This window comes from Lutjanus erythropterus, chromosome 17 (assembly GCF_056507025.1).
Source record: "Lutjanus erythropterus isolate fLutEry1 chromosome 17, fLutEry1.hap2, whole genome shotgun sequence".
Classification (NCBI taxonomy): Eukaryota; Metazoa; Chordata; class Actinopteri; order Lutjaniformes; family Lutjanidae; genus Lutjanus; species Lutjanus erythropterus.
The window spans coordinates 25419476-25440622 of NC_139333.1; the positions used below are offsets into that span (position 1 = coordinate 25419476).

The following is a 21147-nucleotide window of genomic DNA, read 5'->3' on the forward strand; positions in this document are numbered from 1 at the left end:
TGATTGCAAATGGGTCAATGAAAACCAGGAGGTAGGGACATATTGCACCTCATTCAACATTGTTTTGTCTGGAGAAACTAAAACTTAAAATGAGATTTTAAAAAAATGGCAAAAGAATGTCTTCTATTGATAATGTCTTAAACATCAACTGTTAAACTGTAAGATAAGACTTCAGTTTCCGGGCCCCATAATTTCATGGTAAATACGTGTTAATTACCAAGTAATATATTTGAAATTTCTTAGACATTAACCACAAATAACCCCAAATTTAATGGTTGATTATGTGATTAGTAAGTACTGTTTTCATGTAGTTGATGAAGAAATTACCTCCAATTACCATTAACTACCCACTCTTCCATCTCTAACATAGAGTAGTCACAGTATTAATGTCAAATATCAGAGTTTTGCACCATCAGAATATATTCTTCATGTATCTCCCCATATTGACCGTGAGACAGTGAGAACAAATCTCCTCATAACCTGATATTTGCTGAGCCTCCCCTGAAAGGTTTTGTCCGACCTCCCACTCTGAAAACCTCTGAGATAGTACACTAAATTCAAAGAACAGCCACAGACTTCAACGGCATGAGCAACATCAGGGTGATCCTCATGATTCCACTGAGATGTGATGCATTTTTTGGCACTTGTGATATCTAGGTTAAGAAAATCCAAAGGAAAGTCTGGATATCTGGGAGGGAAGATTCAAACCAGCAAAGTAATACTGTGCTAAATCTTAAAGAAAAGGAGAAAAAGAAAAGTGTAAATGAGAATTAACATATAGAACTTGTGTTTTGAGAGAGAACTTACCTTATTAATGCATACTGGTATGTGGCACATGTGATTTAGACCACTGACCTATAAAAAGGTGATCTTGAGTAAATGCATGAGGGAACAAGGTATCCTGAATTTCTGTCCTTCCATGTTTTCTCCAGCAGGGGGCAGTGACAAGGCACAGACCACACTGACACTGATCTTCATGTTTCTTCATATTTACAGACGGTATGACTTTAAGTCTGTTAATCACAGTTTTTATTACAGTTTTGAGGCACTCTTAAAAATGTTGAATAAAAAAAAATCTGCAATAAATAATATCTATAAAAAGAGGCAACAGTAAAAACGCTCTAACCTATTTCTATTAGACCTCCAGAGCTTTCTAAAGCCCACTCAGCACTGAAATATTACGATATTAACGCACTTTATGAGTTATTTCCACCCACGCAGTCCTATTTTAAAATCTATTTAACCTTTATTTAATCTGGTTAATGCAATTGACTGTCCAGGCTGGCAGACATTATAAACACATATCTTTATAATTTATAATAATCTAATATTAAACAAATTAAAAGTATTTTTCATATATAAAATACGTCATATTATTCTGAAAACTGCTCCAAACTCGGGATTTAGGCATCAAAACTGCATGGTCATAAAATCAGGCAGGTCATCTTATATAGGTTGTGAATACAGTGTGTGTGTGCGTGTGTGTGTGTGTGATACAGGGGGTGGGGGGAGGCTTGGTGTGTGTGTGTGTGTGTAACTGCAGCAGCAGCAGAGCAGCTCGGTGGTGTTTCGCAGCGGAAGGGACATTCAGACATTCAGAGGATTTTTTATTTTTTATGTTTTTTGGACTCCAGGAAACAAGCAGGTGAGTCACTCTTTATTATTTTACCCTTCATCGTGAGGCGTTTACGTGTTTCCTCCACTTTTCGCCCCGCACACACTCTCTGTACGTGTGTCTGCGCTCAGGTGGAGGTGATTGAAGAGTGTGTGCTCGGTGCAGTTGTCTGTGCTCTCGGTGCTGCAGTCAGGTCGGACAGGTGCACATGGGTGGATGTTTATAACGCCTTCATAACAGCGCACGGAGCCCTCGCAGACCTTACAATTTTTTTTTACTCATATTCATTCTGATAGAAGTTAAAGTGAAGCGACTGATTACAGTTAAGGTTCGCACGGAAGTGTTTCGTATCATCAGGACGTTCCTGGAGACACTTATTCCTACCAGCTGACTTCATTTTGTTCCTAAAGCGAAAGGTGAGAAAATCATATGTTGCTGTATGATTTTTAAGGTGTGTTTCTGTCGCACTTCTCGAATATTTGAGGTGAATGTAAGCTGAAGAGTGGAGAGAAGGGATATAACCTGAATCTTCTGTGGTTTATTGTAAAAAAAAAAAAAAAAGTTAAACATAATCCTCAAAACTTCTAAAATTGACTCTTAATTGGACTTGAGTGGGACAGAGCTGTAACTGGTCAGAAATTACTTTAAGCTGATTGCCTCTTTCTACTGAGTCGCCCTTTAAAAAGGCTTAAAAGCGATTACTAGTAGACTTATTAATGGTTTATACATCATTTACTAACGCTTAATAATAGATAAGATAAAGCCATTAATACGTTTTGGGTTGCCAGGTTTGGAAAATCTTAGTCTCTTGAGCAGCTGTAGAAGAAAAAGGCTACGCAGATTGAGTAAAAGTGGAAATACCACAATGTAACGTACTCTATTACAAGTAAAAGCCCTGCTGCATTTAATGTCTTACTTGAGCAACAGCGCAAAAGTATTATGAACAAAACGTGGATAAAATGCACAATGGAAACTTCCAGAGTGTAGCAACACAATGTGTATTATACTGTTGGATTACTACTGATGCATTCAGGTGTTTACAGTATTTCAGTATGGTGACAGGTCAAGCTCGTACTTTTGGCAGTGGTAGAAGATGTACTCAGATATTTTACTTCAGTAAAAGTACTAACACTGCAGTATAGAAATACTCTGTTACAAATAAAAGTCCTGCATTCATAATTTTACTTGACTAAAAGAACAAAGTAGTCAGAGTATATAGCATAATATAGGCTACTTAAAGTACTGAAACTAAAAGTCCTCATTATGCATAATGGCCCATTTTAATGTCTTTATATACTACCTTGTTAGTTATCTTTTGCATAAATAATCTGCAAAGTTTCTCGTGACTAAAGCTTTGAAATAAATGTGGTGGAGGAAAACGTACAATTATTATATCTCAAATGTTGTGCAGCAGAAGTATAAAGTAGCAGAAAATGTCATGGAAATATTTGAGTACATTCCAAGTACCTCAAAACTGCACTAAGTACAGTACTTGTGTAAATGTACTTAGTTACTTTCCACCACTGACTTTTTGTGTTATATTGAAAGTCTTAATTTAAAAGGTAGCTTGTAGCTATACAGTCAGATAAATGTGTAAAAAGTACAATATCCCCCTCTAAAATATATTGGAGTATAAGCGTAAAGTAGCAGTAATGGAAAGATAAAGTATTTTACTTGACTTAAGTACTCATTAAGCCTGAAGAGTTTCTAACTTTCCAATACGACATCTGAAAAAGTTAGACGGTCATCTGTAACTGCTGAATGTGTAAATAATAATAAGTCATTCATAAACGGTTCCTGGGTGGGGTGCACCTATTTATCAGCTGAACATTGTCGGGGTGACAGAAAATTTCGATATACGATATGAGTATTGTGATATTATACTTTATAATACTGCACTGATTCTTAAACATTTGTGGCAGTGGTTTATTTTGCATTTAAAGCCCAGTTAACAGATAACAGTGTTGTTATCTGTCTTCACTGCTCTGATTGCAAAAAAGTAAACTTTTGGTATGTTCTTTATACCATGACAGTTTTCCTATAATTAGATTAAAAATACTAATATATCTCTTTTCACAACATATTGAATCATAACCTCTCTAACATGATACATATCGGATTGCCAGATTATTGCCAATGCACATCCTTTGAACACTGGTATCAGGCGATATTCGCGGTTGACTGCCATTGGTCCATTGGCAAATATGATGACATTCATTAAGGCGGCAGCGGCTGATGTTTAGTTGTTGTGTTGCATCAATCATCACTGAGTAGGCAGAGTTGTGTAGCAGCCTGCAAAGCCATTTGAAGCAGTTTTCAAAAAAAAAGAAGCAATCTTTGAAATGTGAGAAAAGGTCATATTAAAGGTTGTTTCATATATTTGTGTGGCTGAATCTGTGCTCAATCAAAGATAGAGTAATGAAGGACTGAATGACATTAACACAGTTGTTATTTTACAATAAAGTGTCCTTGGCACAAATAGATAACACTAAACAACAACAAAAACACACTAGTGTCAGCATCGGCTCAGTATTTCACAATCGCTGCAGGTCCTGGTGATCCATCAAGTCTGCACTTGAAAATATTAATACGTTGCTCATAAATAAATTGTTGTTCAGAAGCCCTGCAGCCCGTTTTTACAGAAGGTCAGAGGTCAAACGCTTCACATTGAATTAAAGAGCTAACCAAAACAGAACAGCAAAGAGGATAAAGACCAGCCACAAGCTGGCAACCCATGGGATGTTTTGTTACAACAAGCTCATAACTGATCTAGAAAGTATTAGTTATTGATTTGTTTACTAGCCTTAAATAAACTCATTATTAACACATACAGGGAGTCTAATTATAGAGTGGTTCAGATGACTGATGTACACATTAGAATGTGGTTAATAGACAGCATATGTGCAAATTAGAATAAACTGTAAAGCAAACAAAGGCTGAAGAGAGCTATTTTTCTAGACTGAACTTTTATATGAAGGAAAAAAGTTATGAGTTTAAAGACAAAAGTCAGTTTTCCCCGTCAGAAATTGTTTTTTAGATCATTTTGAATCAAAACAAGGGCTATTCACTCAAAAATGTTGACAGATCTGAACAAGAAATTGGTTTGGAAAAGGGCTCCAGGAGAGGCTAAGATGAGATGATCTGTCATCACGTTATGTAGAGGATGAATTTAATAATTTAATAATAGCACGTGCACATGGCAGAAGATAAATCCCTCTGAGTCCCAAGAAATCATAACATATTCTTATTTTTGAGTACGGTGGCATGACGTGCAGCTTTTTTATCAGCCCTATTTATCAGCTAGACCCAAACAGAACAGCCCTTCCTCCGTATTTCAATGTGTGAAGAGGAAGATTATTTGCAACACAATCATAATTTCATGCTTCTCAGAGAAGATGTGTCTAAAGATTTCTCCACATCACAGTGAATGTGGCCCACAGGGTGAACCCACTCATTCTGCCTTTAATGTGCGAGTAATCTCATTTATGGTTCAGCTCCATGCCAGCTCCCGATGGACTGGGATAAAGAAAGAGAAAACAAGAAGAAAATGTATGAATATCGTGTGCAAGTCAAGCATAAATATTACATAATTCCCTCCTGATAAAGTATATTTCTTCAGTATTTGTCAGATGATAGCTGTATCACAAAACCGTGGCAGTGTGTTTGGCATTTTAAGTGGCGTCAGTTGAAAGGAAATACAAGAATAGCTCACCTGTTTTATCGATTTTTCTGCAGAAATGTCAAACTAGATATTTTGCAAATCATTCTGTCCTGCCTAACAGATGCTCATTAAGATGCTCTTCAAACCTCTTTATATTCAGTAAGCAAGTATTGACTTCATTTTAGGATGTTTGAGCACCAGAAATTAGGCTAAAATGAAGTGTATCTGCTCCGCGGATCAATAAACAGGAAGAAAACTGATGGTCTTTGCAGAGTAAGAGGTGTTTCAGACACCGCCTGCTGTGTTGTTCGATCCTTCCCTTCTTCCATCATGCATGACACATCAGTCGTGCCAGTGCCAAGGCAGATGTGTTTACCTTTCCCTCCTGGAGCTTCCAGGCTTTCGTCAGCGAGGCAACATCGCGCTGTCAACGTGCTTGCCAGCTCCTGTAGAACGGCATACACAGCAAATGCAGATGTGTTGAAACAATGGCGTGTTTGCTGCGTGTTGCATGAGGGCAGCGGCTGACAAAGCCACACCAAAGAGCTTCTCACCAACGTGCAGGCTTGTCTGGTTGATCTGCAGTCCTCTGTTCTGGCCCAGACTTGGCAGACAGTTTTGGAGGCAGTCATCAAACAAGACTCATGCTTTGTTTGCTCTGCCTTCAGTTGCACTGTTAAATGGGAACTACACTTTTACACATCAAAGTCTTTTTTTTACAGGCAGGGCTGTTTCTTGCTGTATGTAAACTGGGCCCCCAAGTTATCAAGTAGTTAGCATCCATGTTGGTTAACATGCTGGAAATGCAAATGTGTTATAAAAAGATGGGACTATTGGGAATATCAACATTTTCCTCAGATATGTCTTCTAAAGAAAAGCATGACACGACTAAAATTACAATATATTAACCCATCATTGACTGAAAAAAGTACGTCCATGGTCTCCATTTCTGGAAATGTCAGCAAAAACATCACAGCTCTGTGAACTCTGATATTATACAGGTGCAATGCTTGTTTAGGACCAGCTTTATGTTTTGATAGTTGTACAACATAAGAAGACATGTCAGACTGTAAGTTAGAGGTCTTCACAGGTCCTGCATCCAAAGAAACCCAGTAATGTTCTATTATTTGAAGGCTGGGATTCATGCTAGGCCCACCTTTTATTTTAAGATCGAACCTGGACCCATGCAGACACAAGAAATGTCTGGCTGGGAGGCACAGTCCCAATCTGCAAGGATTTCACGGCTGTACACAACTTTCTATCTCACCTAGTGTAACATTAGTAGCCTTCTCTCCGGTGCCTGGCTGTGATGTATATAATCCATCCTTCTTGTTTCTCTTAAACTCCCCCCCATAGGAGAAAAGGGAGCAAAAAAAAGCAAAGCAAAGCAGGAGATCTTTTGCTGAGCTCTGAGGTGGCTTAGAGGTTTGGAGCAACAAGACTTTGATTTAACCACTGAGACAAATGTAAGACCTCATTTAAGACAACCGAGTTTTCTTTTAGATCTTACCGTTATCTCAAGCACTGATTATTTATGACAAATTTAAGATCAGTGCAGTGAGACAAAAAAAGAACATTTTGAGATCTTCAACTGGGCTCAAATTAGTCGAGACAAAGGCTATTTCTGAATTTAAGAACTGTGTGAAAAATATCATAGTCTTGTATTGGTTTTAAATGGAGCTTTCAGTCAGTACCACAAGCAGGCACGCCACCTGGCTGTTGTTACTGCATCTACATACATACATATTTGAACTCAGTGAAGCTTTGTTTTGGAGATAAAGGCTTTATTATACAAGCCAGATATCAAGCTCTCCAAACCAACCAGACTCTGTGAGCAAAACCAGTAATTTTACTCTGCAGAATGCGAAAGTTGCTGGTCGACCGCTGTCTCAGTCTGTTAGTTTATATGTGTGATTGTGCGACTTTGGCGTTTTAAAAGGAAAGTTCAGATGTACCCAAGTTTCAATAATGCAAACAAACCAGCAGATCAAGGCCGTTGCAGTTTAGCAACTCCTGTCTTCTGCGAGTTTAAATTACTGTTTTTGTCAATGGAGTTTGGTTGGTTTGGAGAGAGGAATATTTGTCTTACATAACAGCAATTTTCCATTGGAAAAGGCTGTTTGATGGCAAAGTAAAGCAGTGAAAATATTCTAAATATAGCGTACACTTAAATGGATATTGATATGGTTTTTTTGTGGAGCGTTTTTTCACCTTCTCTGCTGGAGCCCCATCTACTGTAGGTAACACACCAACTACCAATAAGTATCTCATACAGCTCCACTTAAATAATCTGAACTATCCCTTCCATGTAATTTAACTTTAACTTAGTATTACAGTATTACATTGCATCCAGCCAAAGGAAATGGCTGTGGATAAACTCAAGGTGAGGGGATCCCTGCACCACCGCTAACTCTCCTCCTTCTCATCCCTCACGTTGTCATCTAATGAGTTGATTTCAAAGCTTAGCACCCAAACTGCTAACAGAGAGGTCATTAGCCTCATTGTGCTTCATGCTGCGAGTGATTAGCAGCAGCAGCCGTGGAGATTAAGCTGGGAATTCTCCGGTGCCACAACGCGGCGGAGCGGGATTCACAGTGTTGACCCTTTGATCAGCGACGGAGCCAGAGAAACGGGCAGCCAGGCGGAGATTGTGCTGATGGCACGGGGCCTAATCTCTAGATTATCCGTCATGCTGCTCCAGTGTGCACACAGCTAATTAAGAGACGGAGTTGTGTGTTGCAATATCACATCGCAGGGGCACATTATTTAACCCCCCAAACTTTTTAGATGGTCTTTTATGTAACAGCACCTTACTCGTTCACTCGGGCTAATTGGTTGTGATCAGAGAGTGATGATGCATATCAGCAAGTAATTTTCTGCTCATGCTGTCTAGTAGGCAAGAAAGTTCATGCGCAGTATCTCTCCAGCAAAGTTCATTGTACTGTTAATGGATTTTTTTCTTTTTTGAAATGTCTTAAGATGTCATTAGTGGCTGTTTCTTTTATACATTAGGGACATCAAGGACAGAAGTTTAACTGTCTCTGAAAGCTTTATGATGCATTGAAAACCTGTCCAAAGTGTTTCTCACCAATTAACGTATGCAGCTTTAACCTCTGGTGGAAAGTATCTAAGTACATTTACTAAAGTACTATGTAGTTTGTTTGACAGTAGAAGCAGACAGTTGCAGAAAATGGAAAGTTAAGTACAAATGACTCCAAGAGTTGCACAATTTGCTCATTTTTCTTAGCCGATAGTTGAAAATGCTTACAGTCGTATTAATCATTCCTAAAGATTTCATTTTAATTTTTCTCCTCATCATATGTTTTATTAAAGTTTCCTCATTTAACAAATGCATCTGCCAGACAAAACAATGTAAAATGAGGTGCAATTATCACCTTTTCCAGACTACTGATTAATTATTGATGATACATTTTTAATCGTGTAAATTAATCAATTGATGATGACCCTATTTCAAACATTTAAAGGGATTTATTATACTTTTAACCGCACTACATTAATTTCAAACAAAGAGTTTACATAAAAATGCGTTGCTGATAATTAAAACTTCATGTAGAAGTTATGCATCTTTTTGGGCGTCCTGGTGGCTCAGTTGATGGAGCACGTATGTAAAGAGGCTGAGTCCTCTGCTGTGGCCGTGGGTTCGATTCTGTATGCTGCCTGCCATCCTTTCTCCTGTCCCATGTCATAATAATAATGATATTAGTCACAGGGGCTATTTTTCTTTCATAATGAGTACATTTACTTTTGATACTCTAGTACATGTTGATGATATTACTTTTACTGATAGTACTTTTACCTAAGTAGGATTATGATAACATTGTTTTATTGTTACTTTTATTATTTGTCTCACTGCTGACTTTAACACAACAATATTACTATTAAGTTCAGCACAGTATTTCCCCTCAGGTGGTTTGTTCTGCAAATGTCATTTTGGTTTTAATTGATTCCACCTCAAGACAACAGCATCTATTTTTGTATGCTGAATCATTTCTCTTTTAGTTATACACAATGTTTTTCTCTCTGCGCAGAGTGTGTTCTCAGCTGGAGGATAATCAAAAGAGTCTGCATCTGCTTCCTGCCGGGCCCGAAGATACACATCTCTCACGCTCAGATCGTGTGTGTTCGACAAATTGCAGTCGAGGCCGTGCTTGGACCAGGTCTGTGCGGTAAAACATGGGAGACCAGAGATCAGTCCAGCCCCTCCTGCTCCTGCTGCTCCTCCTGATGCTCCTCGCCAGGATGTCACAGCTGTGGGCCTTCCCCTTCAGCCCGTCCCTGGACCTGGATGTCAGTCCCAGGACTACTGTCTTCTCCAAAGGTGAGGGGCAAACAGCGGTGACAGAGAAATGTTCATGCCAGCGTTCAAAAAGCGGTATTGTAGAAGTAACTTATTGTAGTTTTGCTCCTTTACCAACAGCGGCAGAGGGCAATTAAGGACCTTTTTTTTTAAAGGAACAATTTCTTCTTATTATAGATTATGAAAATCTAAGCACACAGACATGATGCACATATTTTTACATGGAGTGGGACTTACCTTTTTCAAAATATCATTATTTCTAATGTCCATCGCCAAAAATTCCAGAAAACCACTCAGAAATCATTGAAAATAAGACTCCTTATAACTCCAGAACCTGCCTTAATATTTTAAGTTTTCTCCAGTAACAAAGTAATCCAGTAATGGCTGCCTATATATTCATGGTTACTTTGCAAACAGGTCCTGCTAATAGCAATTAGCTAGGATCCAGTGGATCAAAAGTTGCAAGATAACTCCTGCACACTGTCTAACTTGCAAAAATACATTTATTTGAAATGTTCTTGGGCCAGATTTTTATCTGGCAAGACCACCAGAAACATTTTGCCTGCATTATTAGACAATGTGCGGAAGTTAACTTGCAGAAGATGATGCTGATTTGGCAAAATGTCAGCAGATTTAATGCGGCCTGCAAATAGAACTTGTGGTTGCAACATGGGAAGTCATGGACACAATATACTTGGTGTAATAAACCTTTATTTTGAAATTCTCTTTGTTTTGAAATGTCTAGAGGAGTTAAGCCATAAAATTGCTGAATTATAATTTAGTTTCTTTATGTGAGTTGACATAAATGAGATTGAACATGTTAAATGAATCATTGTTCCACTATCTATATTTCTCCACTGGTCATCCACGCCCCCGCCTGCAGTGGCTCTACAATCAATGTATGATAAAGTCTGAAATAAACTGCAGACCTCTGAATTTGATTCAAATCAAAATCATATTCTGGCGGACTTTGTGATAGTGGCAAATATTGTATTGCTGCCCAAAGAATTGATAGAAAACTGCATTGTTCTCGGTCGACGCTAAGAACGATCTCCCAGCTAAAACTGGGTAGCTCACGCCAGACTTTCTGTTTACATTGCCTAAAGCAAAGGAAGCTGTAGTTGCGAAACATGGCAACATTATTATCCCCTAGACAAAAAAATAACAATAGGACTGACAAGATGCCTTAATATTAATGTGGGGACATGAGGGGGCGGACACAGTGTCAGACTTTGACAGCCCCTCCTCTAGATGCATTCATGCAAACACACGTGCCGAAGCCCCCTAAACCATCACCTCGCTGTCCTTATTTGATGCTCCTCCGGCTCCTTCCTCCCCTGCCTGTTAAAGAAGTGGCACAGTTTTTCGAAGTTGGCCCCGAAGACAGCTCCTTCACGCTCAGAGTTATTAATCGCCTCTCTCAAGCCCTGTCCTAGATCACACGCCTCAGCAAACACTTCTAATGAAACAATAGACACGAGGCCCCCATAAAAGAGGACCTGAGCGCAGAGGATCTGATTAGTGTCCGTGCAGAAAATACTGCTGAATAGGTGTGTTTTGGCACAGAGTGGGTATTTACACACATCATCAGCACCTTCCTTCTACCTTTCCTCCCCTCGCTCGCCACCAGCTCACCTTTCCCCTCCCTCTCTGCTCGCTCCTCATCACTGCGGCAGATGCTGCTACCACTGCAGCTGCAGCGAGAAGAGAGGGGAACTCCAGCGCTGCCAGGCAGACTGAACGGGCGGCTGTGCTCTCGCCTCCTCTCCACCCCTCTCCGCTCCTCTCCAGTCCTCTGAGGACGAGTATTATTAGAGGAGGGGTGGAGTGAACAGGGCCGGCTCGATTGCCAGCGGAGCTCTCCGGTGCAATGTCATGAGAGCTGTTGAGAGTGTTGCAGTGTGAGATGCTGTTTTGGAGATGGGACGATACGCTGCTTGAATCACAATAACTCAGACAGATGAGAATATAAAAGAGGAGGAGACACTTTTTATGTTTGTTTGCTGTTTTACTGTGCATTTTCTTGATCCAGCCTGAGACGAGTTACAAAAGGGATGTGAATGTTCCCCCTTTAAAGGGATGGTTTGGATTATTTGAAGTGGGGTTGTATGAGGTACTTTTCTATAGTCAGTGTGCAGTGAATGGTGGTCGACACACCTGCAGTTTGGAGAAGCAGCAGGAGTTAAGCAGTGTACAGTGTTTTCCAAAAGAAACCACTGTCATATCATCAACACGCGAGTTGCTTGTGTTCTGCCGCCTTTACTTTATTCTCTGTCCACATGTTGTGATGTATTTATTGACCGCACAGACCACCGCTACATCTACAGCGCTGCCTCTGCTTGTGCCACCATGTTTGTTGTTGTGAAAAAGCTTTGACTCTTCTTCTTCTTTGGGTTTACTTTTGACTCTGAGTGGTGCCTCTAGTGGATGCATTGCTTAACATTGGTGCCACGGAAAAGGACGTATGGAAGTATGTGGTCAGTGATGGCTTGTGTGTAAAGAGGGCATTAAGTTGCACAATAACACAAACAAACTAACAGATCAAGGCAGATGTAGACCAGCAACTTCTGTGTTCTGCAAAGTAAAATTACTGTTTTTGCAAAAGGAGTCTGGTTGAGCAAGAAGGAGCGATATTTGGCTTTTATGGGCCATTTTTGATGGGAAACTGCTGTTATATAAGCCAGATATCGCTCTCTCCAAGCCAACCAAACTCCATAGGCAAAATGTGTAATTTTACCTCGCAGAACACAGGAATTTCTGGTCTACTGCTTTCCTGATCTGTTAGTTTTTTAGTGTTGACTTTAGTGTTTTACAGATTGAATTCGCTGAAGTTACACAGTGACACAAACAAATTGACAAATCGAGGCAGCTGTAGAAATGCAGCTGCTGTGTTCTAAGGCTTAAAATTACTGATTTTTCCTATGGAGTTTGGTTGGATTGGGGAGAGCAATATTTGACGTATATAATTGCTTTTTCCCATCAGAAGAGTAAAATTCCTTTTGTTGTTGACCCTGTCCACGTCAGTTCATTGCTTAGCTTCCATGCTGGTGCTCCTCTCTGCTTCTCCAAACTGGGGGTGTGTCGACTGCCACCCACTGCATTTTTATTCTAGATAAGTACCTCATGCAGGCCCACTCTAAATAATCCAAACTATCCCTTTACAGTCTGAGTTTTGGTTCACAGTGAGCTGATTTGTTGTGCTGTGGAGAATTTTTAGGAAAAAGTATTTATGACAGACCCTGCAGCAGTAAGTAATACACAGATATTGAACACGCACTACTTTTAAAGCCTCTATTGAGAAGCTGTTTACTGCAACCAATGGGAGCTGACAGCACTGGTCTGGTAACTAGCATCAGTGCAGTTATTTGTCAACCAGAAGAACTGGACGCGCTCAATTAACTCTGAGGAGTTCATTAAATGGGGCAGCAGCAAGTATAAGTCATTAGGCGTCATTAAAAAAGTTTGTTAGCGCATCATAGACAGAACTCATTGTCTATTCTGAAAGCCTTCTCCCTCACGCCTCCGGCTATTTATTTACACTTCTGTGAGTCTGACTGAGCCCTGGATTATAAATCATACATACTCTGCTCACTGTGGACACTTTTCTGTGCTGCAGCCCGAGTCGGTCTATCACCACAGATTTTTATTTTTCTCTTTGCCCTCGTAGAAAGTTGTCCTTGACCTACTTTCTAATCATCAGGGGAGGCATGTGAGAGTGCTGGATGTGCACGTGTGTCAGCACGCGTTTCATCAGTCTCCATGTGTGTCTGCATGTGTGTGTGTGTGTGTGGGGAGAGGGCTGTTCGGGCATGCATTTAGTCACATCATGTAAAATCTGCACGCACACACCCCCCTGTCACTTTCCCCTTGGTGACATATGTCACTTCGGGGTGGTTGGCGAGTGCCAAGCTCCACCTCATAAAGACGACGTGTCTGCCTGGGTGTGCGGTGATCTATATGGAAATATGATGGATGTTGTATGTGGGTGTCACTACCTATGGGAGACGCTGCGGGAGGATTTATTTTATGTTTCGCAGCCGGGGGTGAGGGGGCGCTCATTAATTTACAGTACGCTTTGCAGATGGCCTGCGTGAGTGGGAGTACAAGGAGATCAGAGACGCTCAGATGTATAAGAATGAAAATGACTTTATTCAGTCTTGTATGGAAATCTCAGTGGATAACCCACTACTGAAGAAACAAGAACCTTGTTATGGTAACGTTTTATCATTTATGTGCTACTTTTCAAGCTGATAAGCAGAGCTGGTACTAAGTATTCTCATCCATTACGTATGTAAAGCTGCACCAATCAATATTTTTATGCCTCCATGCCAGTGACAGCCATGGCCTCAGGCACTGTGTTTTTGGGTTGTTTATCTGAATGCCTTGAGGGAACAAACATTCATTTGGACTAAAAAATGAACTGATTAGATTTTGATCGTCAGAGGTCAAAGATCAAGGTCACTGTGACCTCATGACTGTCATGTACTTCTGAATGTGACATCACAAGAAAGCCTTGAGGGAATTTCTTCAAATTTAGTACAAGCATCCATTTAGACTCAAGGATGGATTAGATTTTGGTGGTCAAAGGTGGGGTTGGGTGATCAGATGAATATATTGCCTATCGGCGCTGAATCCATTGCTGGTTGTTTTTTTGGGGAGGCGAGTTTTTGGGGCGATATTTCTCATTTTATTTTGTAAACACAATCGTCTGCAGAGTGACAGGCGCTGCTCCGTGACGCGCTAATCATCATCCAGCGGCACAGCGCGCACCCACGCAGCCGGAGCTGAGCGCTCCAAGCTTGGTGAGAAGCGAGAGGAAAACAGCCTGTTGAGCCAGAGTCTTTAAACAAACCGACACAGTGAATTAAGGATTTATTTCAACCAAACCAGAGCTGATGATTGCTGGGACAGTGGAAAGACTAACAAAGACGGTTTCGGTGGGGAGGAATGTATCACCAGTTGCTGGTTGATGGGCTGATGGTGGCTAGTCAGCTTGCTTTTTTTTTTTCAAGCTTTACATCGAGACATTTCTTCTTTATTTCAATGACGTCCCTGAGGTAACACGTCATTAACAGCAAACAGTTTTCCCCATTCTTTGCATTACAGATTTTCCTTGATGGATCTTGGAAAGCAGATCTTAAAACTCTGAACTTGTAAAGTTCTTCTTTTTACTCTTGGGTGCCATTTTCATGATCAAACACTTCCCAATGTATGGGTCTTATGACATAAACGTAGCCTTATCTGGTATTGTTGAGGCATTAATTATGCTAATTGGCCAGGCTCATGCACTCAGATATGCTCATTTACGCACTTATCTTCTGTTAGGAGCATTTCCTGAATCCCTGACATGGCATGTTTGTATGAAAGATAAGATAAGAACACAAAAATGTTCTTGCATGAGGCGGAGTGTGTATTCTTCATTGGTTTTATCAGTTGTTAAGCACAGAGACACTTCTTTTAAAAGTTTTAAAACTTATAGAGACAAAAAAGAGAAAAAAAATTAAAAGGTGTGTTGTTTCATTCATTAAAACTTTACAGGTCAGACTTCTGCCCCTTGGCACTTTTCAAATCTACCATAAAGAGTAAATAAATATTAAAAAATACAAAAAAACAGACAGGAGCAAAGTGAAAACAGTTCAAATGTGTTTTAATAAAGAAAAAGACAGTGCAGAAAGCTTACTTGAAGACAGGTAGGTCAAAAACGAGTGGGGGCAAATGGGAAACACAAAGTCCATGAAAACAAATCTGAAGTCCAACAACTGAGACAGAGATCTGGAGTACAGGGGATGACATACAAGGGCGACACAGAAACAGAGAAACATGAGGAATAAATAGACCAGGAACTAATTAGACGCATGTGGAACTAATCAGACACAGGTGAATCAAATGCTAATCAAAAAGGGCAGGAAAAGGACAAAGACAGGAAGTAAACAGGACATGACTGACAAAAAACCTTAAACCATGGCAGCATAATATGAATAAAAGAGACATATATCTATATATAATCCAGTTATGTGTGTAGCTTTAATGGGCAAATTTGACAAGTCACCTTAGATTGTGTCAGTGTGTTTATGAGACAAGGCTGTTGCTGTTTTTTTTTTTTTGTCCCCCAGAGGTGAGATTAAAGCTTGACTGTGATCTGAACTCTGCCGTTCGCCCGTGGGGATCCCTGCTTTTTCTGCCTCTGCCACCAGACCTGAAGTAATGCCGTGGTGAAATATTGATGCACTGTAAGTCGTCTGTCGCTGCTACGACAAGCTGAGACGGCAAAACGAGGCCTTGGTAGTAAGAGTATTTATGGTTGGCACTATTATTATTGCGGTGGTGGGAAATAAACGCTGCCAGCTTGATGCTTTTCCGTAGATGAAGACTTTTCTTCATCCTCCGTGGTAATTACAGCGTCGAGGAGACAGGCCGCTGATGGTCACCAATTTACTGTTCAGCCAAATTTATTATTGCCTCTGCAAAACAGCCTTAACAGCTGCATTGACTGTGTATTGAACACAGAAAACATTGATGATTTACGCTCATTATCAGCTTGGCTGCAGCTGCTTTAACTAAAGTTGTTTCATCTGTATCTCAGCTGTACGACAGTGTAGTTACACCCTTTTGGCATCATTTGTCTTTACCCTTTTTATTTTTCTCTCTGTGGCAACATTTCATGCCTTGGACCCTTAAATCCACAGAGACCTCCATGATGCTTTGATCTTATTCCCCTCTGATCATGCGGATGTGCGTGATTCTGACAGTTTCTTATTGGTGATTCGCTGATAGCAACCAGCGAGACCTGAAATAACACGGGGACTATTTGTGCGTTGTACGCGGAGTTGGATTTCTTTCCTGAGATGAAAGTCTTGGCTGTCTTTCATCTCATTCTGCAGTTCTCCCCGGTTGAACAAAGTCCTACGAAGGTTTTGGATCTGACAGAAGCTCTAAAAAGGTACTGTGTTTGTGCCATCGCAAGGCGTGTGGTAAACATAACACTGCCTCTTTGACGTGATGCTTAACAAGTGATCTGTCTGACAGCAGCTGACATCTTTATTCATGAGGAACTGAGTACACACTTCTCAGTAGGAAGTTCCTGATTTTCATAAAACCACAAGATTCCTGAAAAAATGGGTTGATCTGTCATATTAGGTAAATGTAAATTCAATCTAAAGTCAAAGTATTGCGAGACTTGAGTAAACTTTAAGGCTCAAGTTAAATTTTGAATTCTGATTTTAAGTGGATATATTTACCTTACGGTGTCTGATTAACCATAATATTACTGATTAACAATAAAGGTGAATGTAGAGGAAACATATTTTGTCTGAGTCTGGCATAGTCTTAATCAATCTGGGAACCCGTTGGCTATCTGGGTGCCACAGCAAATGATTTTCGGGGCTTCCAGTGTAGCCAGAGGGTATCTGGTAGGGATGCACCGACTGACCGACCAGACTGTCAGCGTCATATTTCTTCACAATTCTGCACAGGTCAGATTCATTCACATGCTCCACACGATGGTAACATCATGTGTGCAGTGACTCAGACAGTAACGCCACGGCCACAACAGGGCTGGTCACAGCCATGCGCACTCAGATGCATGCTTGCATTAAGTCGACGCTAGCGAATGGACAGTCCTTCAGGCTGATGTTCGCCAGCAGCAGACTGCTGTTCACAGACTGACAGTTAAAATTTCTCCTCCTGTTCTGGCTGAAGAATAAACAACCTCATTTTCTCATCCAGACTCCTTTAACTCCTTCTGTTTTTCCCTGTGATGATCGCGCTCCCTCTGGTGCACAGTGTTAATATAATAACATAATAAGGCCTGGCTGCAACCTGGAGCACTTTTGGAGATTTATTACGGACATCCAGTTTAATTTTATGTGAAAGACAAGTTGACTGTCTAGTGTATTCTGTCAATTATAGCTCTTAGAAAAACTAAAATCAGAATCAGCCAAAATCGAAATCGATTGACTTGCCCTTCCATGCACCATTGTTTACAACTTAAGATGCATGAATGGAGATCTGCATATGAATATAACTGATCATTTGGGCTGCTTACCTGAAATTCATCAAAAGCCTGCTCAGACATGACTGGTCAGTGCTACTCAGACTACAAACAGAAACCAGAATGCTTCTGATGCCAGGTTCTGCATTAATGTGCAGACATCTGTGTATTCGCATTAAGTCTGTACAGACCTGAGGATAATTTGACCTGATCCAGAATCGACCTGCTTAAATAGAAAGAGAGGGCACTAACTAACACTGGCAGCAGTGTGATGTGCCACCAATGAACAAGCAGCCGCAGTCAAAAACAATAGCAATACATGTCATTTCTCCTGCACCTCTCCTTTCACAGTTCACACTCTCTGTCTGGTGTCAAAAAAAAAAAAACAAAAACAAAAAAACCCACCAGAAACCTGCGAACCACAGACCTGTCAACTGTTTTCACTGGTTCCACGTTGTACTCGAGAAATTGTCGTTATGAAAGCTGTTGGCTGTGAGTGTTGGAGATTATTCAGCGTAACAGGGTCGGAAAGAAATGTTTCTTTTTGAATTATTATTTTTCAGAACTTCCACTCACTTTCATTGTTTTGAGATGGAGGCAGGAATCTCAGAGACTAGATGGGAACCTCACAAGAAAACGGAACGAGACGCTGATTTTGAATTTTTCAAATGTTGTTTGTCGGTGCTGGACTTTCAGCAATCTAGTACTGTTGTATTGATGGGATGGCAGACGTCTCCATGTCTCATATCTCCAAAACTCTGCAACTTACACCAAAACAATCTGGATGGACATAGGAAAAGGAATTTTTAGTTTTGCTTCTGGGGTGAATTGTCCCTTTAATTCGGTACATTACACACTTGTTTTCATGTCTTAATAATATCTTGTTCTGCTGAAGTGTCGTCAAAGGCAAATTTATGGCGATGCTCTGAGCATTTATAACACTTCGAGATTTCCTGATGTGGAAAATACTGGACTGTATAATAATGGAGGGAATAAGAGAGGACACACAGCTCTGTTCTCATTCTTTGCCTTCTATTTTCGTACACCAGGACACCCAGTTGTGTATTATTTCTTACATAATACACAGTCATGTTCATTGACTGTTGAGCGGGTGAAGAAGTGAAGACATGCTTATATAATGTGGACACAGTTGACATCAACTGACAGTTCTGACACCGTCCGAAGAAGTTAAGTCAGGCTTTCCTTCCGGCATTTGTTCCCAAATCTTTTTGTAAGCACGTGCTTGTGTGTGTGTGTGTTTGTGTGTGTGTGTCACATGGCCTTCGTAGAGTGTGCGTAGTGACGAGTGACTCACGCAGGAAGTCACACTCAGATGACTGCGGTAGACACACACACGCACGCACGCACGCACAAACATACAGTGGATTTACGATCATCTTGGACCCCACACGCAGGATTACAAATATGTCTGAGTGTGAGCGAACACATTCTGGACGCGCCACCTGTGACGGCTCAGCGCTGAGACACAAACACACAACACACACACACACGTCTGAGTCACTGACAGAGATGTCTTCACTCTTCTTCAGGAGACAGATGAAGGGTGAAATAAGTGGGAAGTGTGTGTGTGTGTGAATGTGTGTGTGTGTGTGTGTGCACCCAGTGGAAAACCTAACAGATGTTTCTGAGGGGCAGTTGTTTTGACCTCTTCCCCTCATTGAACGATGTACCCTGTACATTCACACAAACAGGCCTGCGTTAACACACACACACACACACACACACACACACACACACAAACACACACACACACTCACATGTGCATACAGGATGACAACAGTAAATAGAAACCAGCAGGCTGAGAGTGTGTGAATATTTTAGGGTTTCTTTATTCCTTTATGACAGTAAACTGAATATATTTGGATTGTGGGCAAAAGAAGACATTTGCGGACGTCATCTCAGACTTTGGGAAACACTGATCAACATTTTCCATCATTTTAAAGACCAAAAAACTATTAAATCTTTGTTCATCTTTCCTCCATCCGACAACGATCAGTGTAAAGGAGCGCTCAGGTGATGCTGGACAGCGGCTGCAGCATCCTGGAGAGAGAAACTCCGCAGGTCCGCTGACTTTATAATAATATTTTCACATCACAGACGACAGAAATGCATTAAAACGTGAGTCTAACTGGTAAAACATACTCATGGAGGCTCACATAGGAATTTTGTGTCGCGTACTGCGCCGGAAAAAAAAACAAAAACAGAAGGACAAAACATTTATATGAGACAGCCAAATCTGATTTGACTAAAGAAAATCTTTTTACCCATGAGAAAATAAAAACTATAAACAATATATGCAACTTATACAGAAAAAATATTAATTCTTCTTTTTTCTCTTTGATGCCATTTTTATGAATGAACACTTCCTGACATAAAGAGCAGGAAGTGCAGCCTTATATGGTATTAAGCCAATGACTTATTTTGTTGTATAATTTGGAGGAATTTTGTGAAAATGCACTTAGAATTAAGGTGATCTTATAGAAGCTTCGTGTGTGTTGTTTATTTGTAATTTCTACACTAAGCAGAGGCTCTGCTCTCTCCCAGTGTATTGCAGTGTTTAGTGTGTGTGCATTCAGGTTAAAAAGACCAATAGATTTTCTAATTTCTTCACATATAACTCAGAGATTGGTTTCAGAGCACAGCTGTGATTGCAGCCCATTGATTTTCAGCATGAAGTGAGCACCGGCTTTTCTCTTTCATGCATCTGGGTGTGTCGTCACCGGAGGTTGAGGGGGCGTCAGGTGGCTAAAAATGTGCCAACAAGTCAATGTTGCACGCATAAAACAAAACACACTTCAGGTCCAAGACCAAGGTCACTCTGCCTCGGCCGCCCCGGGGACAGGGACACGTTGTACGTCACTGTAGTCCTTCTCATCAGCGCTGTGCTTGTTATATCATGCACACACTATTTTTATATGATAGGAACCGAGGCTTTTGCTCACTCTTGGATGACTCACAAGTAGCGGGCTCTTTACATTGCCTTGGGCTGCTGTTGTGTTTGTGTAACTGTGTTCTTTAAACGTGATCTCGGGGAATTTGCAGCGTTCTCATGTTTTTATGACTGTGAAGATGCTTTTGCACCCTTTCACGTCCTCATATTTGCTGCTCATCAATGCATGTCCTTTGTATAGATTCAGTGCGTGTTTTTGCGCGTGCATGCCTTTTATGTGTGTGTGTACCTGCGTGTGCTGGAGAGGGTGACTTCCCTGCTGCGTGACTCCTGCCAGAGCCGCCCCGTCTTTCAGATGAATGCCTCCTGCAGCGTGTCCTGACCTTTGGCTGTGCCAGAGGAGCTGCTCATTGCTCACTCAAATCTCAAGCTGACTGTCTATGAGAAATAATAAGCGACAGTCTCATCTGTAACTTTCATCTGGAGTAAGTTTTTTGGCTCATCGTCGCCATGTGGGAAGCGGCGGTGACAGTTCTTGGAAAGGTTAGCTCGTTACGGCCTGTTTACGCTACACGCACGGGCGGCGCTGGTTCCTGCCAGCCCTGTCTGTTTGTTGAGCTTGCCTCAGATAAATAGCCAATAATAATTAAAT

General features: G+C 40.8%; 1 protein-coding gene across 1 annotated transcript in view; it reads left to right on the plus strand.

Annotated features, from left to right (window-relative positions):
• The first annotated feature begins 1542 nt into the window (after positions 1-1542).
• Positions 1543-21147, plus strand: part of sema4gb (sema domain, immunoglobulin domain (Ig), transmembrane domain (TM) and short cytoplasmic domain, (semaphorin) 4Gb) — a 52797-nt gene continuing 33192 nt past the window's right edge. Inside the window, exons 1-2 of the mRNA XM_084741285.1 lie at positions 1543-1645; positions 9326-9615. Coding sequence (XP_084597411.1) covers positions 9471-9615 — 145 coding nt within the window. The 5' untranslated portion in view covers positions 1543-1645; positions 9326-9470. The remainder of the gene's footprint in view (positions 1646-9325; positions 9616-21147) is intronic.